Source organism: Drosophila erecta, unplaced genomic scaffold (genome assembly GCF_003286155.1).
Source record: "Drosophila erecta strain 14021-0224.00,06,07 unplaced genomic scaffold, DereRS2 tig00000294-arrow-arrow-pilon, whole genome shotgun sequence".
Taxonomy (NCBI): domain Eukaryota; kingdom Metazoa; phylum Arthropoda; class Insecta; order Diptera; family Drosophilidae; genus Drosophila; species Drosophila erecta.
This window is the reverse complement of record NW_020825218.1, coordinates 188,348-209,472: the sequence shown is the minus strand read 5'-3', so window position 1 is coordinate 209,472 and position 21,125 is coordinate 188,348. Positions and strand designations below refer to the sequence as shown.

The following is a 21,125-nucleotide window of genomic DNA, read 5'->3' as shown; positions in this document are numbered from 1 at the left end:
TATGCCCACAAATAAATTTGAATATTGCATTCAGTTTTTCACGATCCAGCCATTGTTTGCGGCACACAGTTCTACTAAGGGCTGCATTGCTAATTGACAGGATGCTACCTAAAAAATTAGCTCACCGATGGCGCGTGCCTTATGTCTGCAACAGCTGACTTTACAGTTGATTTTTTTTTACATTGGAGTGTTAACTTAGCATTTCCGTTGCATAGCATAAGCCTTTGATTAATTCTAAGTTCATTAAAAAAAATTTTTTTTTTAATTTCCAAAACTTTTAAAAACACATTTGTTTTAACACATTAGGTTAAATTCCCCATAGTGCACTGTCTTGAATTATATATGTTTAGCATAGGTCTCGATGCGGCCTATTTATTGGTTTTTTTTATTGATCTATAGATATTCGGATTTCTGGATATCCCACGACTTTTAAGCTTTATTCTTTAATTTTGCATTGGAGGCAAAATATATGGTTATTTTAAGTAAAACATATAAAATCAAATTTGTGTAGCCGATACCATTCCAAAAAAAATGGTCTGTCATATATATCGGCCAATAATATAAAATAATACAATAACACATATTGTATGATGAATAAAAATGTAAGTATCGGTCGTGATGTTAGGAACCGGAAAACAATTTTTTTGAATCGGCTTATGAAACTAAGATTACGAAAACCCAATCTAAGCCGACCTTAATACAAAATAAATAATTTTTTTAAAATAGAGTGGAGGAACTTGATTACGATATTCAGAAGAAAAAAACGTATTTTTAGGCAGATTTATGGTATTTAAATATTAGTTAATTGGTTTTAAATATTGATATCACCTTTTCACCCCATTAGTCGTGGGATAAAAAATATGGTTGTTTTGGCAGTTAGAGTTCGGGAATTATATAATAGTCCCACATACGACATTTGTATGAAACAGTTGGGATTTTTAAAAACTGTTTAACTCCGACAACAACGAAAACTTAGTCTGAGTTGTATACTCCCTAAGCTTTTGAGAACATCCTGCTAAGATACAGTACTCTTAGCCCCTTCTACGTGCCCCTTTTCTAAGTATATTAAATTATAAAATTTTCACGTACAAAATTTATTTAAAAATGCTTTTATTAAAAAAAAATTGGTCTTAATGGTGCATACAAATTCAGAAGATATTGAATGTCGGTGCAGTTTTGTGTTTCTTTTCATTGGTTTCAACTGGCCAATATACTGTTTGCAGTATTTATAGAATACTGGATTTCTTTAGCATCGTTCTACTTTTCTTAAAAGTGCAGCATTACTAATCGAATGACTAGTTTACACGTCAATTTACTTAAGAACAACTCTGCCCCATAAAATATTTTTTATTAAACATGGGACTAACCATATCTAGTCTTTTGACACGTTTGTTTGGAAAGAAACAAATGCGTATTCTTATGGGTATGTTGTTAAAATTCGATACTTCACTGCCTTAAGTATTTCCGACCTTTAGTTCCTTTAAGCCTTTAGTTCTCGCTTAATTTTACAATCAACGTGCGCATAACTTAATATATTTTTACACGCAGTTGGTTTGGATGCTGCGGGAAAAACGACTATTCTGTACAAATTAAAGCTTGGTGAAATTGTAACCACCATACCAACCATTGGCTTCAATGTTGAAACTGTGGAATATAAAAATATATGTTTTACCGTTTGGGATGTTGGTGGCCAAGACAAAATTCGTCCGTTGTGGAGACACTATTTCCAAAATACACAGGGTCTAATATTTGTAGTGGATTCCAACGATCGTGATCGTATAACTGAAGCTGAAAGAGAACTACAGAACATGGTACTCATTTTATTTTATGAATTGGATGTACATACGTGTCAACAAATACCATATATTATTTTCTCCACAGCTCCAGGAGGATGAGCTTAGGGATGCAGTACTTTTGATTTTTGCTAACAAACAGGACCTACCGAATGCAATGACAGCTGCCGAGCTTACGGACAAGTTGCGCCTTAACCAATTAAGGAATCGCCACGTATGTATAAGTGGTAATTTCTTCGCAAATATTTACTTATGTATACATATTTTTAGTGGTTTATTCAATCTACATGTGCTACCCAAGGTCACGGACTATATGAAGGACTTGATTGGCTATCAGCTGAACTGGCTAAAAAATAAAAATATTCCTTATATTGTAAGATAGGAATTGATATTCCTATGCTGTAAACTAGACTCTAATAAACTTGTATATGTATATAAATTCGTTTGGAATTTGGTTAAAATATGAACATATGTATGTTGGTGAGAAAACTGCACTTGTGCCTTGAACGATCCCCGATGGACCTACAGAAAAGTAAAAAAAACTGGGTGTCCATCTAAAACTATTACTCGTTAAAATAAAATATGTAATTTATACAGACTAATTTTAATAATTTATAATTTTTCTGTGTTGTATTTATAAAACTTAAAAATTCAACATATCAAAAACGTTTAGTTTAATGTTAATTTTTTATATGCTTAATATGCACAGCTGTTTTCTCTTAAATAGTTGTGCTATGACCCCGCGATTATAGTAGTCCTTTAAATAGTAGTGCTATGATCCGTGAGATAAAAAAAGATAAAGATAAGATCAAAAATTCTGTTTTACACTTTTTAAAGGAAAAAAATCTTTATAACATCATTTGGTATTTAATTTCAAATAATTCAACAAATGTTTAATTTTTATTTCTTCAACAGTTTCGAAAATATGGGTAAAAACAACATAAAAGGGGCATAAATTCTGATGTTTACTAAAAAGCAGTGTTAGGAGAGAATAGCAAAAAATATTCAAATTGACTCAAAACTAACAAAATTTTTCTTTTGATTGTGTGATTGGGATCTAATACTTTGTTGCAAAGCCTTGTTGGCTTTTACAGCCTTACACCTACGCGGCATGGAGTCCACCAAGTCTGGGCACCGTTTGGGGGAATCTGAACCCATGCATCATCCTACACAACTTGCCAAAGCTGAGCCTTAGAATTTGGGGAGTTCTTCGACACATATCGTTCCTCACATATTGTCGCCCCACAGGTTTTAGAGCGGAAGATTGTGCTGGACACACCAGGATTTTACGTCCACCATGCTCGACAGTCTTGAGTGTGTTTGGAGGTTGACTGGCAGAATCTGTTCTTAGATAGGGTAAACAATTCACTTATTAGGAAATAAAAAATAACTACAATTGTTCTATTTATGCTTATCTTAAATAAGGAACTATATTAAGAACGACAAAATTAGGCGATAAATAAAATAGCACCACTTTATGAAAAATGCTTAAATCTTCAATTTGAAACTTAATAGTAACAAATTCAGTTATAACAAATGTTTGTATATTAAAACTACTCCTATCCCACTCATTTAATATTTTTTTAGTCTATCCCTTATTAGCAATAACAGCTGCAAAGTTTTCGCATATAGTCAACCAGGTCCTGGCAGCATTTTAGGGATATTTTGCTCCAGGACTCCTTAGTCATAGCCCAAAGCCTGTTCGTTGTTAGTTGGCTTAGAAGCTAGAACTGCGTTTTTAATATCCGATCAAAGATTTACGTTTGGATTTAGGTCTGGGGACTGGGCAGGCCACTCCAAAACAGGAACAGATTTTTCTTTGAACCAATCCTTGGCTTTCCTACTGGTGTGCTTGAGGTCATTGTCTTGATGGAAGACCCATTTTAGTGGCATATCATATTCGGCAAGGGGTAGCATCACCGTCTCCAAAATATCCACATAGACATGTTGATCCATGATGGTATTTATCCAATGTATTGAAACAAGCCCATTACCATTTCACTGGATCCTTCGTGTTTAATTTTATTACAGTGTAATTTGGCTCATTCTTAGGGCGCCTTACATACACTCGAGATCCCTTGCCACCAAAAAGAACAACCTTGCTCTCATCTGACCATATAATGTTCCTCCATTTTTCGCATGGCCAATTATATGTTCCTTGGCGAACTTAATGCGCTTGGCTCCCATTTAAAACTGGGACTTTCCTTGGATATGTTTCGGATATGTTGAGCTCCTTTTTCAGTTCGGTAGCAGCTTTAAATGGATCCTTCCTGCTCGCGCGCATTAGCCTTCTGTCGAGATGGGTGCGCCCAGTGATCGTTTTCTTCCACGTGTTTCGGGCTTTTCTCATTGCATTACGTATCATTTTGTTCGAGCATTGAAGCATTCGACATGATTTTCCTGAGATATGAGTTTTTTGATCATGTCACGTCCCATTTCAATAATTTGTTTAAGGTTTTCAAAAAAAATGTTGAAAATGGGAATACAAAAATCAAGTTTATAACCATGTGCTTTTTATCAAAAAAAACCGACGATATGTATCGAATATTTGAAAAATAGATAGTGGTGCCATTTTTTTCTCTCCTCATTTTGGACCTTCCCATACCAAAAAAATAATTAAAAATAAAGGAGTTGCCAATTCGATACATTTTTTCTATTCGGATAGGGAAAATACCCAGATTTATGTGAAAAATCGGTATTTCCTAAGACCGGTGCCGCAACCTTAATTTATTATTTATTATTTATTTCGTTATTATTTTTTTTTGTAATTGTAAATGACAAACATTCTTAAAATGTTTTTGTTATATTCTAATTTTATATTTTAAAAACCGTGCAATTTGGGTGGGTAAAAAAACCCGCCAAATTTATTGGATCCTCTTCTAGTTCCTTTTTATCCGTTTGCTTAAAGCAAACATACATACATGCTGACATTCTATTTATTTGAATTGTGTATATGTAGTAGTCGCCTTAGGACACGTTCACAGATAGATGTTGTGAAGGCTATGATTTGGAAATTCTCGATTAAGTAATTTAATATTAATTAGTTAATTCAAAACTTTGCATCAAGGCATTTGAATTTCAAAATATTAATATATGATAATATTAATAATAATATATTATTTATATTATATATTACAATATTATATTATATTAATATAATATATTATTATTATAATATAATACCATATTAATAGATTTTAATATTATAAAATATGGGCTGTTCAAACAAATCATTGCTTTTTAATCTTGAAAAATGTGTTTTGTTCATTATTTACATTTACATATTTAAGTACTCTCGCACTTTTTGCTCAACACAAAGGAATTACAAAAAAACTGCATGCATAAAGAGTACCTTTTTGTTGGCTTCTTAGAGCTTAAAGCTCAGAACTTTGGGGTGTGTTTTCGTGGGGTTTCTTATTAGTGGTGCTTTTTCCATTGCATTCAATTTATATTCGATTCTTCGTGCTAAACAAATGTCTTTACGCTAATAAATTATAACCAAGAGTTTCGGAATGTAATTAAGCAGAATTATCCACATAGAATAATGGTAAAAAAAAGTATTAGTACCTTTATTTAAAATAACATTTGTATGCTTGTTAGGTACGAAGAAAACGGAAAACCATAATAAAGGAAAATTTACAAGGCCAAAGATACCTTAAAGAAATATGTTTTTCGTATATAATATTTTCCACACTCGTGATTGCTAATGCATTGCCCCCAGTAATACGCGTAGGTAAGTTTACAGTGAATAATTAATTTATTTCGACTATTATAAGGCCTTGCTGTATTACCAGGTGCCATATTTACCGACGATGAACGTGAAAGCAGTATTGAATCGGCATTTAAATACGCAATATACCGTATAAATAAGGAAAAGACTCTTCTTCCAAATACCCAGTTGGTATACGATATTGAATATGTTCCCCGAGATGACTCGTTTCGCACTACTAAAAAGGTTTGCAGCCAGTTGGAGACAGGTGTTCAAGCAATTTTTGGCCCAACTGATGCTCTTCTAGCTAGTCATGTACAATCTATATGCGAAGCTTATGATATACCCCATATTGAAGGTCGCATTGATCTTGAATATAATTCCAAAGAATTTTCTGTTAATTTATATCCGTCGCATACGCTCTTAACTCTAGCATATAGAGATATAATGGTCTACTTGAACTGGACGAAGGTGGCAATAATTTATGAAGAAGATTATGGTAACTATATTTTATATATATTTTTTTTCAGTTTTCCTTGACATTGAATTATATCGATCATCGTGTATTTCTTAATCTTAATCTTAACAAAAATATATTTGGCATATATCGTTATTAAAAGGAACCCAACATTTTTAAAAACTATGGATTTTACAAATTTCTGATATTAAATTAATAGCAGCAACAAATAGCAACATTTATTAATAATATATAACCATTTTATTAAACTGCCAATAAACTGCCTTGAACCCAAGGCCTTCAAAGGAAATGCGCAAAATTAGTATAGTTTTGTCAAAAAATAACCATTTACGAAATGATTAAAAAATTTTCCATAATTTCTTTATAAGAAATGCTACATTTTGATTTATATAGGTAGTTTGAACAAGATTCATTCTTTGGTTTCTTTCTATATGCTTAAAATATTTTTGTCACTTCTAATGTAACGCTCACAAGTCGTCCAAAAATGCCACACCCATTTTTTTAATTTCATTTTTTCATCTCCTTTTTTGTGTTACCAATATCTATCAATATGCTCAAATATTTCGGACACGCAAACAAACTGCCCAACCCTGTCACGCCCACACTTCTAAGAAATATATAATTACAATGTTCATACCATCCGTATGTCAAAAAAAAAATATTTTTGTTTTACCGAAATACATTGGAATACATTGTAGTATTTTACATGGGAATTTATTATTTCCTTGGTTTGTAAATACTCTATGGGTTTATTAGTTATGTAAATTGTTTGTGTAAAATCTGCTACATTGTTTGAAATTATGAATTCATCAAATTGTATTATACAATTTGCAATCTTTACAATATTATTTCCAGATATTACAATTTTGTTGTTAGTGCAATCTTGATTGATAGTTGTTTCTGGTAGATTCCATGTAATTAGTATATTCGGTTCTATGTAATTGATCTGAACATTTTTATGAGTCTTAGTGTATTTACACTGAGTTTCTTCTTGTTTGATTAATCCAACTATACATTTGTCATATATTACTAACTCTGTGTCCTTATGGTATACTTCATTATTGAAAATATAGAACTTATCGGATATTAGTTAGAATATTATTATGTTCGTCTGGGTACGGGACTACTTGAAAGATTGGAACTTTTGTGACTTCGCTTGGAACATGGGAAATAATTAAATCTCATTTGTATTTGTTTTAAGCCAAGTTGATGTTTTTATCTTTAACATTTTTTCTGAGTTTAATTGTTTCAAATAATCATGTTTTAATAGTTTCGGGTTAAAGATTCCTAGTCTAGTTAGCTGCATTCCTAATTCGATATCCTCTATATATTCTGTGAATTGTTGTAAATTGAAAATATCGCGATCTGTTGATTCTTTTCTTTCTCTACTTTGAGCTTATTGATAATGTCTATTCCGCTGTTGATTACGTCTATAATAATTCTTAGTCCATTGATTTCCCGTTTTAGTTTCTCAACTAGATATTGTATTTGGGGTAGATTTTGAAAAACCTTTGCCTCTTCTACTAGGTTCTCGAATGTTAGCATTGAAAGAAATGGTATTCGTAGCTTATCGGAATCTCTATTGTTCCTGTTTGGAATATAAGGTATCCATTCTTAGCACTGAGTGGGTTTACTTCTATATTACTGGATTGGGCCATGGTGATAAGGGGTATCATACAGATAAATAATATGGGAAGTATGTGGCATCGCTTAACTCTCTTCGTGTTGTCTGAAATTATCGTTTTGCTCTTATTAATCTTCTTTTGTTTCTTGAATTTAGATTTATAATTCACGATTTTTCTGCTGCGGTTAGTTTCCTCAAAATGTTTATCATCCACCTGTTCAATCCTTCCTGTCTTCCTAAATGGATTGGTTATTTTACTTTTCACGAGTGGAGTTTGCTTATAATTTGTGTCAACTTTGAAGTCATGTCTTTTCTTATCAAGTTGTTCGATTTTGTCAATTTTGTTTTGTTGTACTTTTGAAGTCTTGGCTGCCTCCGTATAGAAAGATGTCTGCCGGAGTTCTTTTGGTAGTGTTATGTTTAGTTTTGTGGTTGTAGACAAATAGGATTGCTTCGAATTTCGTACATCTGTCTTCTATATTTTGTTCGCTACCAATAATTCTCAACTTTTCATTTACAGTCTTGTGAAATCTTTCTATGTCAGAAACACAGTTTTTGCTAGTTGTGACGGAAATTTTTACGCCTTCAGATGTTAACCAATTCAGCAAAGCTATGCACATAAAAGCTGAGTCTTTGTCTGCCTTTATCTCTTGGGGTTTTCCCATATCGTTGAATATTTTCATTATGGCTCTTTTTGCTTCTAGCCAATCTCTACTCTTTACTTCGACTAATGATGCAAGATAGGAAGATTTGATTCCCTGTGAGATAAAAATCTATTACGTATTTTTCCCTCGCATTCAATATTTCCGGTGTTGTTTCATATTTCAACTTTGTGTTTCTATGTTCTGTTTTCGCTATGTTACAAATTTCACATTCGTTGATAATATTTTGGATTAGTTTTTGACTATCCGGGTAATAGTATTCTTCCTTAAACCAATTAATGGTTTTTCTATACCGGTATGTAATAATTCCTTATGTTTCTTTAGAATTAAGTTTTTAAATTCGGCGTATGTTAATATATCAATTAATTTCCTCGTACATCTCAATAGTTTTGCGAAATTGTTAGGGCTTATGATTTCAGTGAATGCCTTTTGGTCTTTCTGTTATGGATATATAGTTTAAATTATCTTCATTGGCACTATGTATTGTCGCGTCTGCGCTGCTTGCAATTTCGCCAACAATAACTTCTTCTATCTTTGTGCGGGAAAGGAGCATCCACAACATAGTTTTCTTTGCCTGGAAGGTATTTTATTTTATAGTCGAATTCGTTTAATTTCATATTCGGCTCTTTGATATTTTGAGCCACACCAATGGTTTGTGGTCACTCATTATTTCGAATGGCCTGCCAAATAGGTATGACCTGAAATATTTTGTTGCCCAAACTATAGCTAACAATTCTTTCTCAATAGTAGCATAGTTTATTTCGTGTTCGTTTAACGTTCTGCTGGCATAACAAACGGGCTTATGGTTCTGAGATAAAACTGCACCGATAGCAATATTACTCGCGTCAGTTGTCAGAGAAAAGGGTTTTGAGAAATCCGGGTAGATCGGATCTGAGGTTATCAAAACTTTTAGCCTTTCAAATGATTCTACATAGTCTTTGCATTTGGTGTCAATTACAGCGCCTTTTTTCAACTTAAGGGTCATGGGCTTAACTACCTTGGCAAAGTTAGGAATAAATTTGCGATAGAATCCACATAATCCCAGAAATAATTTTATTTGTTTGGGCATCTTAGCTAATGGGAAATTTGTGATTGCATTTGTTTTATTTGGATTATGCCGTCTGTTGTGACGATGTGACCCAGGAATTCAGTTTCTTTTTTTATGAATTCACATTTGTCTAGCTGCAGTTTCAAATTGGCGTCTCTCAATTTCTCAAAGACTTTCTTTAGAGATAAAATGTGTTCCTCCAATGAAGTGGAGTAAATAATTATATCATCCAAATAAACTAAACAATCCTTGTAGATCAAGTCTTCCAAGAGATTACTCATACATCTTTGAAATGTTGCGGGGGCATTTTTCAGCCCAAAGGGCATACGTGTGTATTCATAATGCCCATAAATCAAATGTTGTAAAGTATTGGCATCTTCCTAGTTTATCCAATATTTCATCCATTCGAGGAATGGGAAATTTGTCATTAACAGTTATCTCATTGAGATTTCTGTAATCGACTACCAACCTAAACTTTTTCATCCCAGAGGCGGCTGCCATATGACATATTTAATGGTACTTGTGAAGGTCAAATTTTCGCCCTCTTTGTACTGAATGTCTCTATAATCGTATAGGACCTTCTTTAAACACTCAGCTTCTCTGCATTTAGATGTTCTAATCTATATTCATTGCATTCGCGTAACTCGCTGTTAATCGCGAAGTTGACTATATCGTTGTCAACGGACATGGAGTTGAGATGTGTTACATCATTATCCACTGTGTCATTAACAACTTTTGAACTGAGGCATTTTTGAAATGCGGTCTCTTTCTTTTGTTGTTTAACTTAAAGTATTGGTTTAAGGCACTCAGGTGCGGTCTTAACCTTTTGCTTCTTTGAATTGATTTCATCGACTGGAGAAAAATCTATTTTTGGTTTTGGGTCGAGGCATTTAAGTGCGGTCTCGCCCTTCTTCTCTTCATAGAAAAACCTAAAGGCTTTTGAACCTAGAAAAGAAAGAAAACTTCTTTAGTTTTATTGCCCCTTTAATAGTATGTACTGTAGGATCTTCTTGTTCTTCTCAACTCTTCTTAACTCAACTTAATGATCTAGATTGATTGACGTTCAAGCCTCGGGTTCGAGCTTTTCAGATATGGACTTTGGATTCTAGGATTTTAGAGAGAGCTTTGGAGTTATCTACATTTCTCTTGGATTCAAGTGCATTCGCTCTTGGATACAAGTGCTCTTAGATTCTTAAGATTTTGTTTATTTGAATCTTAAAACTTTCGTTTTCGAGTTTGCGAGTCCGAACTTTGAACGTGGGAACGTGACAATTAGGCAAAGAATGTTTAGTCTACCAGTGGGTGATTTGTGTAAATAAAATCCTGTATTCGTATTACTTGGGGTTTTTCCGCTTGGCGTTGGTTCTGGGATTCTGGTCATAGTTTTATTCTTATCTAGGGGCTGAGTACATAAAGGGTAGTATGGGGTATGCTGATTTACAATTGTGAGGTGTAGGGTAGTATTGGGTATGCTTGTTGTATGTGTAAATAAGTAGGCATGTACTTAAGTCTAAGGGACTTACGGATATGCCACTATATATATTTTTCATTGTTTGCCTTGCCAATTTCTGTCGATTTGCCAAAAGGAATTATAATTATTTCTTGGCACTCCCACTATTTGAGTAGTGGGTATCGACGAGGAACTCGACTTAATCGTACCCTTTTGTATACTGCTAAATTCGTTGTTTAAATATATATTTTATATATATGTCCAAACAGCCATATAAATATGTCACCAAACAGCAAAACTATTTATCGAAAATATTTTTACATTCTTATTTTTAGGTCTATTTAATTTGATGCACTCATCTACTGAGGCAAAAGCGGAAATGTATATAAGGCAAGCCAGTCCGGATTCATATCGTCAAGTCCTACGAGCGATACGTCAAAAGGAAATTTACAAAATTATAGTGGATACAAATCCATCTCACATAAAAACGTTTTTTAGATCCGTAAGAACAGTTTCTGATGCTAATTCTACAAGGCATTATACGTTTAATTTATTATTTTAGAAACCTTACATAATTTTACGTAATCGTTACGCTAGTACAGTTAAGGGCTCTCCTAGAGTATTTGAAAAGTATGTAACAAGTAGAATCCCAAGTGAAACAGTAACGGTCACACATTAACATTATCAGGAAAATGGTGTAAACGTATTAGTTACATACATACATATATTATGTAGAGGGATATTAATTTAACCAACACAAACAGAATATCTTTTCGGTGTTAAAATATACCCGATTTATTAATATATTTAGAAATTTATCTCTACTATTTCTCTGTAATATGGGCAGATAAATCAGAGATTAAAATTACTCCCACGAAAATGTTCCCTAAAGCAAGGATTCGGATAAATAGGACATAATTTTCGGTATTTTTAACGCCAAAAGATCGTAAACATTTATTTGGTCATGTTATACGTGTTATACATACCATAACATGAAAGTTTCAATGCATATTTCAAATAATTTGTAGTATTATTTTAAAGGAGATATTAGCAAATTGACATATGTAACAATCTTTTCACTTAAAAAATAAAAAAAATTCTATTTCTAGATTTTACAACTACAAATGAATGACCATCGTTACCATTATATGTTTACAACATTCGTAAGTAAAACAGTAAATTAATAACGCTGGACCCAAGACAATCTATTAATTGCAACATGGTTCATAATTTTGTACAGGACTTGGAGACATATGATCTGGAAGATTTCAGATATAACAGCGTAAATATAACTGCATTTCGCCTTGTTGATGTCGATAGCAAAAGATATCTCGAAGTAATAAATCAAATGCAGAAATTACAACACAATGGATTGGAAATTATAAATGGAATTCCTTATATACAGGTAAGAAATCCAAGTATCTTAATACTCAGTGTCACAACGCCCACACAAGAATATTTGTGTTATAACGCTTTTAACTAATACTCATTAAGCAATTATTATAATTGGGTGCATAACATAACGCCACGAGCCCGATTAAAGTTTTTAATTTGAAATACATTCTTGTCTGCGTTTTAAGGGCAGGAATTCTAAAAACAAAAATGGAACGGAAATTTTATTTTATTGATCCTTTTTTTATCCTAACTGTTTGCTTTGGTATGCTTTGCAAGTTTTAAGAAATTGTGGGAATTATGACACTTTTAAGAGTGTTATATTACTCATTGGCGTTATAACGCAGTTTAATAGTGTCATTAAGCCCATGGGCGCTATAACATTTTCGAAGCGGACTTTTTGACCCGTACAAAAGTAATAGCGCCCGTGGGTCTTATGACACTGGGTGTTATGACACGCCTACACGCCTAATACTCCAACAATATAACTTTTTTTAATTTTAATAATTTTTAGACAGAGTCCGCATTAATGTTTGACTCGGTGTACGCGTTTGCGACTGGATTACACTTTCTAAATTTAGATAATCGTCAAAATCTTTATATCAAAAACCTCTCCTGCACCTCCGATCAAACCTGGAATGATGGAATTTCATTGTATAACCAAATAAATGCAGTACGTATATGAAGATTAACAGCGCTCTTTAAGAAATATGATTTAATAAGGGGTAATAAATGAGTAAATTATACTTATGTGGAAGATTGGGAGTGGGCCTTCCAAGCAGAGATTTATTCGTCCAGCTAGATGTACGCGTTTATAGTCGCTTTTCGGGTCTACACTTCTGTACCCCAAATAAGTCGATCGATACCTTCAGATACGACTTCGGTGTAGTCCGTAGGATGAACATTGAATTGCTCAAAAACACTTCTCCATCGACTCTTTGTCAAGTAAAAAGGGTTTAACGAAAACGAAGGTTGTGTGTGGTTATACATGACTATATTAATGGATGCATTAACGCAAATAATGTTTATGAAATAACCTTAATGGGTTGATGACTGTACGAATTTTCAAATAAACACAACTTGTTTTATCTACATAGAAGGTATGCATATATGCTTATTTTAAGTTTTTGGTATTTCGTTCAAAAACACATATCTATATGTAAGTCTAGGTAACCTTTTGTGAGAACCAAAAACCGAATCTGGCAGATATAACACACATATTTTTGTAATTTGCGGGAGTAGGGCGGTGTGGTACCACTTTGCTCACGTTGCAACTACATAGGTAACATCTAGTCAAGTACAACTTTAAACTTAGAACTATCGAGAGAAGAGAGGGATAGGCAGGGGATCAGTATGTTAGACCAGTTCTGGTAGTCTTTGTCTCAGTAGTAGCGTATCCCACATCCATAGGCCAACATCGATTTAGCTACGCCACTTTAAAAATAAATGCATTAAAAACTCACTTGGTATGCTTTATCAAAATATTTTTGCCTCCTTTACTTTTCTTTAATACGTGCTGAAAGAGGTAATTTTAGATGGAGTATTTTTTTTTTTTTTCTTTAACTCTTGTATGTTAATAACGTCATTGTTTTTTTACCTGTTTTGTTTGTGTTTCAGTCCCTAACTTTAATGGTTCGGCACATATGGCAGTATAAAATGTATTTTTAGCTCTGTTCCCGCTACTTTTTCATTGGGGTATTTCCCGTGATAATATATTAACACATTATATACTCATTACTTCGAGTATATATACTTTCCTAGTGCGCTTCGTAACTACGTGTACGGGCTGCTTAAAAAACCGCATGTTTATAGTCGGACTCTATATAGCAGTTTCCTTGCGTTGCCCGTCATAGAACATACAATGTTCTGAGGACTTAAATCTTTCTTTCGTGATTAATTTCTAAAGTGGACACAAATAAAACTTCATCTAGACAAAGTGTTGTTTGTTAAATCTAATATCAATATTCATTTTATGTGCTTCAGGCCATCACAGACGGTTTGACTGGCAATGTCAATTTTGTGGAAGGTCGGCGAAACATATTTAAACTTGATATTCTTAAACTAAAGCAAGAAAAAATACAAAAAGTTGGATATTGGCAACCCGACGGTGGCGTAAACATTTCGGATCCAACGGCTTTCTACGATTCAAATATCGCAAATATAACATTGGTTGTTATGACTAGAGAGGTGAGCTTTAAAAACAACAACTTTTATTGATACTTACTTAATTCATATCTTAAAAAAATGTAAGAAGTGGTTGATACTGGCTTTACGGCACATTTGGCTCATCTTTTGATTAATGTTATGATTTCTTTGCATTCTATTACTAGTCTTCCGATTTGCTATTAATAATTTTCTATTAATTAAAATTATTATTTTTTAAATTTAAATTCACTCTGATACCTACAAATTACAAAACTGTGGGGAGACATGGTAGAGACTTTTTCTTGCGGGTATATGTATATTTGTTGAGTCAACATTCAGCTAAACATCATAAATGATAGAAATCAGTCAATTCCATCTCCATCGCACTCTCTTTAGCTGAGTACTGGTGTCTGATAGTCCCATGAAAGCCATTATTTTTAAAAATACATTTCCGAGACCTGTCAATGTATGTTTTAATTAATTTTTATGTAAGTTTGGTAAATATTTCAAATACTTCCCCTTTTTCTGACAAAACTAAAATTTTTCAAATTTTCGTAATAAAATCAGTTTAAATTTTAATACGAATATTGAAAAATTTTTAGTTAATAATTTCTAAAATTCCAAAGATTATTAAATATTATATCCTGGTACTAATTACAGATTTTAAAAAAGAATAAGAATAAGAAAACATTATTATGAAAAACTATGACATAATCTACATATGTGGAGATCATGTAATCGCACGCGAATTAAGTAAGGACGTTGATACGTGTCAGTAGCCGCGACGCAAATTATTCCCCGCAATGTAATGATCTCCACACATGAAAGTGGCTATGAGCTTACGGACGACAGGAATCACGACGAACAAGAACATAGCCACTTCCCATAGCAGCTATTATGCTGCCTACGCCCAGTAATTATTTAATAGTGATCCCTAAAAGTGGCACAAATGATCAAGGACAGGTTAAAGGGGTTTATATGGACTATCACCACATAGTTTTAAAATTATACATCTCAATTTAGGATCAGGACCACATGAGTCGATCTGGACATGTATGTCCTCCTTCGATCTGTCCCTATGAGATTTTAAAAATTGTTTTTATTGTTTATTTTATTATTTTTCTTGTTAATTTTATGTATTTATGTTTATTTCTATCTATCGATTTGCAACCAAAATGTTACAATTTCTGGCTCGCACTCCCACTTGCTGAGAAACGGGTATCTGATAGTAGAGAAACTGGACTTTTCATGTATATAGTCCCTTCGCACTCTTTCCTGTGAACTGCCGTCTTCCGTCCTAAACTCTTAATATTAAAGTTTTGTGTATGCTTTTTCTAATCAGAAAGTGTGAGAGTTGCTTATCTTCCAAGTCGAGTAAAGGCAATGCTTTTTTTTGACACTCGAAATATCAATTGCCTTAGTAATTGTTACAATTTTTTAGGAGCGCCCGTATGTTATGGTTAAAGAAGACAAAAATCTTACTGGAAATATAAGGTTTGAAGGATTTTGTATTGATCTTTTGAAAGCGATCGCCACACAAGTTGGGTTTCAATATAAAATTGAATTAGTTCCCGATAATATGTATGGTGTTTACATACCAGAGACTAATTCATGGAATGGAATAGTGCAGGAATTAATGGAAAGGGCAAGTATAAACATTAAATTATATTTATTCCACGATTGACATTATTTACTTTTTAAAAATATTTTATAATTATTAAATGAATACTTCTTAGCGCGCTGATCTTGCTGTAGCCTCAATGACAATTAATTACGCTCGGGAAAGTGTTATCGACTTTACAAAACCATTTATGAACTTGGGCATTGGTATATTATTCAAGGTAAGCCTAATAGCAAATTTGTATGCTTTTTACTTTTCTTTGTGTAGTTACGTAAATTTAAAAATTGTAGTATCAAATATATAAATTCCCTACATATATGTGGACAAATTTAATAGGTGCCGACAAGTCAACCCACACGACTGTTCTCCTTTATGAACCCTTTGGCAATCGAGATATGGCTTTATGTGCTAGCTGCATACATATTAGTATCTTTCGCGCTCTTTGTAATGGCTCGATTTTCTCCATATGAGTGGAAAAACCCCCATCCATGCTACAAGGATACGGATATAGTGGAAAATCAGTTTTCTATATCAAACAGTTTTTGGTTTATAACAGGAACATTCTTACGCCAAGGATCTGGACTTAATCCGAAGGTATACATAAATACGTCATATGTGTAAAGATCCTTTTATTATAAGATTAAAATAACTTACTTAAAGGTTTATTTAAATTGATCGCGTTTTTAAAAGTATAATAAAATTAATATTTGCTATATTTCAGATTTCAGACCGAGCTCAAACGAAATTTTTCTCATTCATTGCTCCATTCGCTATTGAAATTTGGTTTTATATTGCTTTTGGATACATTTTTGTATCGATCTCCATTTGGATTGTTGCTCGATTATCACCGATCGAATGGGTTAATTCAAAGCCACCATGTTCAATGGCTTGTGACCATATATTGCGCGAAATTCAAAAAGTAAATGGCTTTGACGAACAACTGGAGTTAATAAACAAACAAAAAATGTCAAATAATGATGAAATATATTTAAGTACATACTGCAAAATAAAAAATTCTACCAATTATGTTGAATATGATGATACTACTTGTGATCACGGTACTTTACCTTTACCACTACCTAATGATGTTAATGAAGAAGACTCGGATGATAATACAGTGGACTTAGTTCGAATCCAAAACAATTTTACTTTAAAAAATAGTTTTTGGTTTGCCATTGGCGCTCTTATGCAACAAGGTTCTGACTTATATCCTAGGGTACGACCATTCACTTACATCCAAAAAGCACTCCATAAAGAGTAACAAAGAGAAATCCCAATTGGAAAACAAAAATAAAAGTTATTTTATACAGAGGTGGTCAAAATTAGTTACACAAAATGCATTTGATGTATTATGTAAATCATTTTGAACACCTTTGTAAAACTTCACAAAACTATATTACAGAAACTATATTACTTTTAAAAAAAGTTACATTTTGATTGCTATGTATCTTTGATGCTTATATTTTTAAAGCCGTTATTCGTACAGTGTACCGCCCTTGGATTAGATTAGTTAAAAGTTATTTAGACAGTGTTTAGAGACAGTGTTTCCAACTCTATGAATTATAATTTTTTTTTTACCAGCCGAGTTGATCTAGCCATGTGTGTTTGTCCGAATGCTTAGATTTTCAAAGCAGTAGTATTTCGCACGTAACATGTATATTTGTCAAATTTTGACTTCGTGGGCATCAGGATACAACAGGATGATTCTGTAATCTGCATGTCAAATCTCAATTTCAGTTCCTGATATCGATCGGTTTATACGAGCAGACTGGCGAACAGACGGACGTATAGGCAACCGGACATGGCCCGATCGACTCAAATAGTGATCCTGATCAAGAATATATCAGATTAAGAAAATTGGACAATTTTTTTGTAAAAGTGTGGGGTTTAGTGAGTGTGGCAATGAAACAAACTTGCGCAGCGTAGCTGTTATTAGAATCTGCATGGGTGCTCTTAACGTTCTAGCGTAGTTTCCGAGATAGGGTCGGAAACGCTTCCTTCTACCTGTTACATACTTTTTAACGAACCTACCCTTTTTCTCTAGTAGTAATGGGTATACAAAATCAATATGAATATATAATTTACCTAGTTACATGGGGTTAAAATATCAGATAGCCATAATGGTAGATGTATACCAGTTGAGTAGAGTAAAAGGGTAAACTTTTCGCGACACTGAAAAATACCATATTCTCCTGACTCTAACTATATTTACAGACGCTTTCAATTCTAATACTTTTTTTTAGGCAACCTCGACGCGTATTGTTGGCGGATGCTGGTTCTTTTTTTGTCTAATCATAATATCTTCATACACTGCCAACTTAGCTGCATTTTTAACTGTTGAACGGATGATTTCACCAATAGAAAGCGCTTCAGATTTGGCAGAGCAAACAGAAATATCATATGGAACTTTGGAAGGTGGATCTACAATGACATTTTTTAGGGTAAATATTTTAAACGAAATACATAATCATTTTAATGTTTATTTGCATAACATCATAATTTCTTAAGTCACGTAATTTAATAATTACTACACTCTTAGCGTGTAAAGTAAAATTGTGACACTGGTGGATAAGCTATAAGGTATTTAGGGTAAATATTTTAAACGAAATACATAATCATTTTAATGTTTATTTGCATAACATCATAATTTCTTAAGTCACGTAATTTAATAATTACTACACTCGTAGCGTGTAAAGTAAAATTGTGACACTGGTAGATAAGGTATAAGGTATTTATAAGGTATTTATGTATTTATATTATGTATTTATATTACTATCTGAGTCGAACTTATCTTGTCATTATCTTGTCATTCCAAATACGGAGTATAGAAATACAGGTATTACATGATTATTTTAAAACTTTGTAAAACTCTTAGACAAGAAATTACAATATGCGAAGGTTATTTATAGGTTTGACCGATCCGATTTTCAATACAAGCTTGAGTACACCGATCACCATTACATTTTAGACTGATCCGACCTAGACCGATCATAAGCCGTCATTATTTGTGAAACCGTCTATATACACCAGTTGACCGAAATTATTAAGATATAAACTAAATCTAAATCTGAAATCTTTCATACAAAATATAAAGGAAGAAACTTGTGCTTAGTAAAGTAGCCGGCCAAAACTGCCACACACATAATTAAAAAAAATATGTAGTTTGTTGACTGACGGACTGTGGCATCGACTGCTGATCTTTGCCTTTGATCCTTTATTACGTTGCAAACATACCTTCTGCAAGGATATAGAAAGCGAAATTTATCCCTCATTAATACGAATTAAAAGTTATTATTGATTAATACGAAATTGGTAACCAAATATTTCCAATTAAATAACACTTAATTTTGGTGCTAGGTTACTAGTTGAATTTTAACATTTATCGGTGCAAAATTTAAAAATATTTATACAGTTGCAAACTATAAAACATTTTTTTCGTTGATTGTAAAATATAATACAAATGAATAAATATGTAATACCTTTTGCAATGGATATTTATATGTTTTAGCCAATATCAGTCAGTCGATTCCGAATTAATTTTCTGAAAATACTTTTGACCGTCGCCTAGCTGTTTATAGAAACGAACGAAGAAATATAATAGAATAAAAAAAACATATGTTCTGAAAACAAACCACTTTATATTCATATCCGACGATATTTAAAGGCACTTTTATATATATGTTAAATACTTTGAATAAAAATTGTATTTCTATTTAAGGATTCAAAAATTGGTATATATCAAAAAATGTGGCGTTATATGGAAAACCGAAAAACAACTGTATTTGTTAAAACCTATGATGACGGAATTAAACGGGTAATGGAAGGAAGCTATGCTTTTTTGATGGAATCTACAATGCTGGACTATGCTGTTCAACGTGATTGTAATTTGACTCAAATAGGAGGCCTGCTGGATTCTAAAGGTTATGGCATTGCCACGCCTAAGGGCTCTCCTTGGAGAGATAAAATTTCACTTGCTATTTTGGAGCTACAAGAGAAGGGAATTATTCAAATATTATATGACAAATGGTGGAAAAATACAGGTGACGTTTGCAACAGAGACGATAAGAGCAAGGAGTCCAAAGCCAATGCACTTGGAGTAGAAAATATTGGTATAATAATATTTTACTTTATATATAAAAAAATGCTCAACACCGTATTCTAGGTGGCGTATTTGTTGTTCTCCTTTGTGGACTTGCGCTTGCAGTTGTGGTGGCCATTTTTGAGTTTTGCTGGAATTCAAGAAAAAATTTAAATACAGAAAATCAATCTCTGTGCTCAGAAATGGCGGAGGAACTTCGTTTTGCAATGCACTGCCATGGATCAAAATCAAGACATAGGCCGCGAAAACGGAATTGCCTTAAATGTTCTTCTGGACCAACATACGTTCCGAGTAATATAAGCTCGTCAAATGTGGGCGTTCACTATAATTATTTTAATTAAATTTGATCGTGCTACTATAGTAGAGTTTTTCTACAATTTGAAATGAAATTATACTATAGAATCAATATGTAATTTAAGACATGTTTTATTTTTTACCTGAATGAAAGCTAGCTTCGGCTTGAAAATATGGATTGTAGAAACGGAGACGATTGCCAAGTCCACTATATGGTGGTTAAAGTTTACCGCCCAAAATCAACAAACACTTTTAAAATTGATTTTGTCTATATTACTTATTTTATTAATTTAACGACTATATTTGACTGCTTTTAAATATCTTTTATATTGTCAAAAACAGAATTATACAGAATCATAAAACTTTATGATCAAAAACTAGAGAACTAGGTTGTTGGTTTTGATTATAAAACTTTCCAATTCGATATACACCAGTTTTTGGCAATATAAAACTTCTGTTTTAAATTGAAAACTACTAAAAATTGAACTACTATGTATATCATATGGCTTCCATAGGTTAGGTTTGATTCTGATACTCTGCTCTTATAAATTAAAGGATCTTAGCCTTACGCTACTATGCTGATAAGCGAAATGTTCGTACCCTTTGTTTTGTTGAATCAGGGAACCATAATTTTTTAAAAATTATATATAGAAGTCAGCAAAGATTTTCCACTCATAGGTGCGCTGAACGACACAGTTTGGGCTAACCTTACCAATCGGATTTTTCAGCGCGTCGCGCACACGAAGTCAGTGTCAAATAAGCTAAGCGTCGGAAAAAGTTTTACAATTTTTTTTTAATTTTAAAATTTAA

General features: G+C 32.8%; 2 protein-coding genes across 4 annotated transcripts; both read left to right on the top strand.

The window, feature by feature from the left end:
- The first annotated feature begins 1,247 nt into the window (after positions 1 to 1,247).
- Positions 1,248 to 2,232, top strand: LOC6555885 (ADP-ribosylation factor 2). The gene is made up of 4 exons (XM_001982651.3): positions 1,248 to 1,423; positions 1,549 to 1,811; positions 1,882 to 2,007; positions 2,064 to 2,232. The coding sequence occupies exons 1-4, from the start codon at positions 1,357 to 1,359 to the stop codon at positions 2,148 to 2,150; spliced, it is 543 nt and encodes a 180-aa protein (XP_001982687.1). The 5' UTR covers positions 1,248 to 1,356; the 3' UTR covers positions 2,151 to 2,232.
- A 2,936-nt stretch (positions 2,233 to 5,168) lies between these two features.
- Positions 5,169 to 20,439, top strand: LOC6555884 (glutamate receptor ionotropic, kainate 2). Of its 3 annotated transcripts, XM_001982650.3 has the most exons (15): positions 5,169 to 5,340; positions 5,394 to 5,526; positions 5,588 to 6,001; positions 11,100 to 11,266; positions 11,874 to 11,927; positions 12,005 to 12,169; positions 12,671 to 12,829; positions 14,140 to 14,343; positions 15,743 to 15,946; positions 16,038 to 16,142; positions 16,259 to 16,516; positions 16,644 to 17,138; positions 18,166 to 18,363; positions 19,641 to 20,031; positions 20,085 to 20,439. In XM_001982650.3, exons 1-15 carry the CDS (start codon positions 5,338 to 5,340, stop codon positions 20,360 to 20,362), a joined length of 3,228 nt encoding a protein of 1,075 aa, XP_001982686.2. In that variant the 5' UTR covers positions 5,169 to 5,337; the 3' UTR covers positions 20,363 to 20,439. The 3 variants fall into 3 exon arrangements, with proteins under 3 accessions (XP_001982686.2, XP_026839058.1, XP_015008665.1); XM_026983257.1 differs by lacking the exon at positions 12,671 to 12,829; XM_015153179.2 differs by lacking the exon at positions 16,644 to 17,138.
- Positions 20,440 to 21,125: the final 686 nt, after the last annotated feature.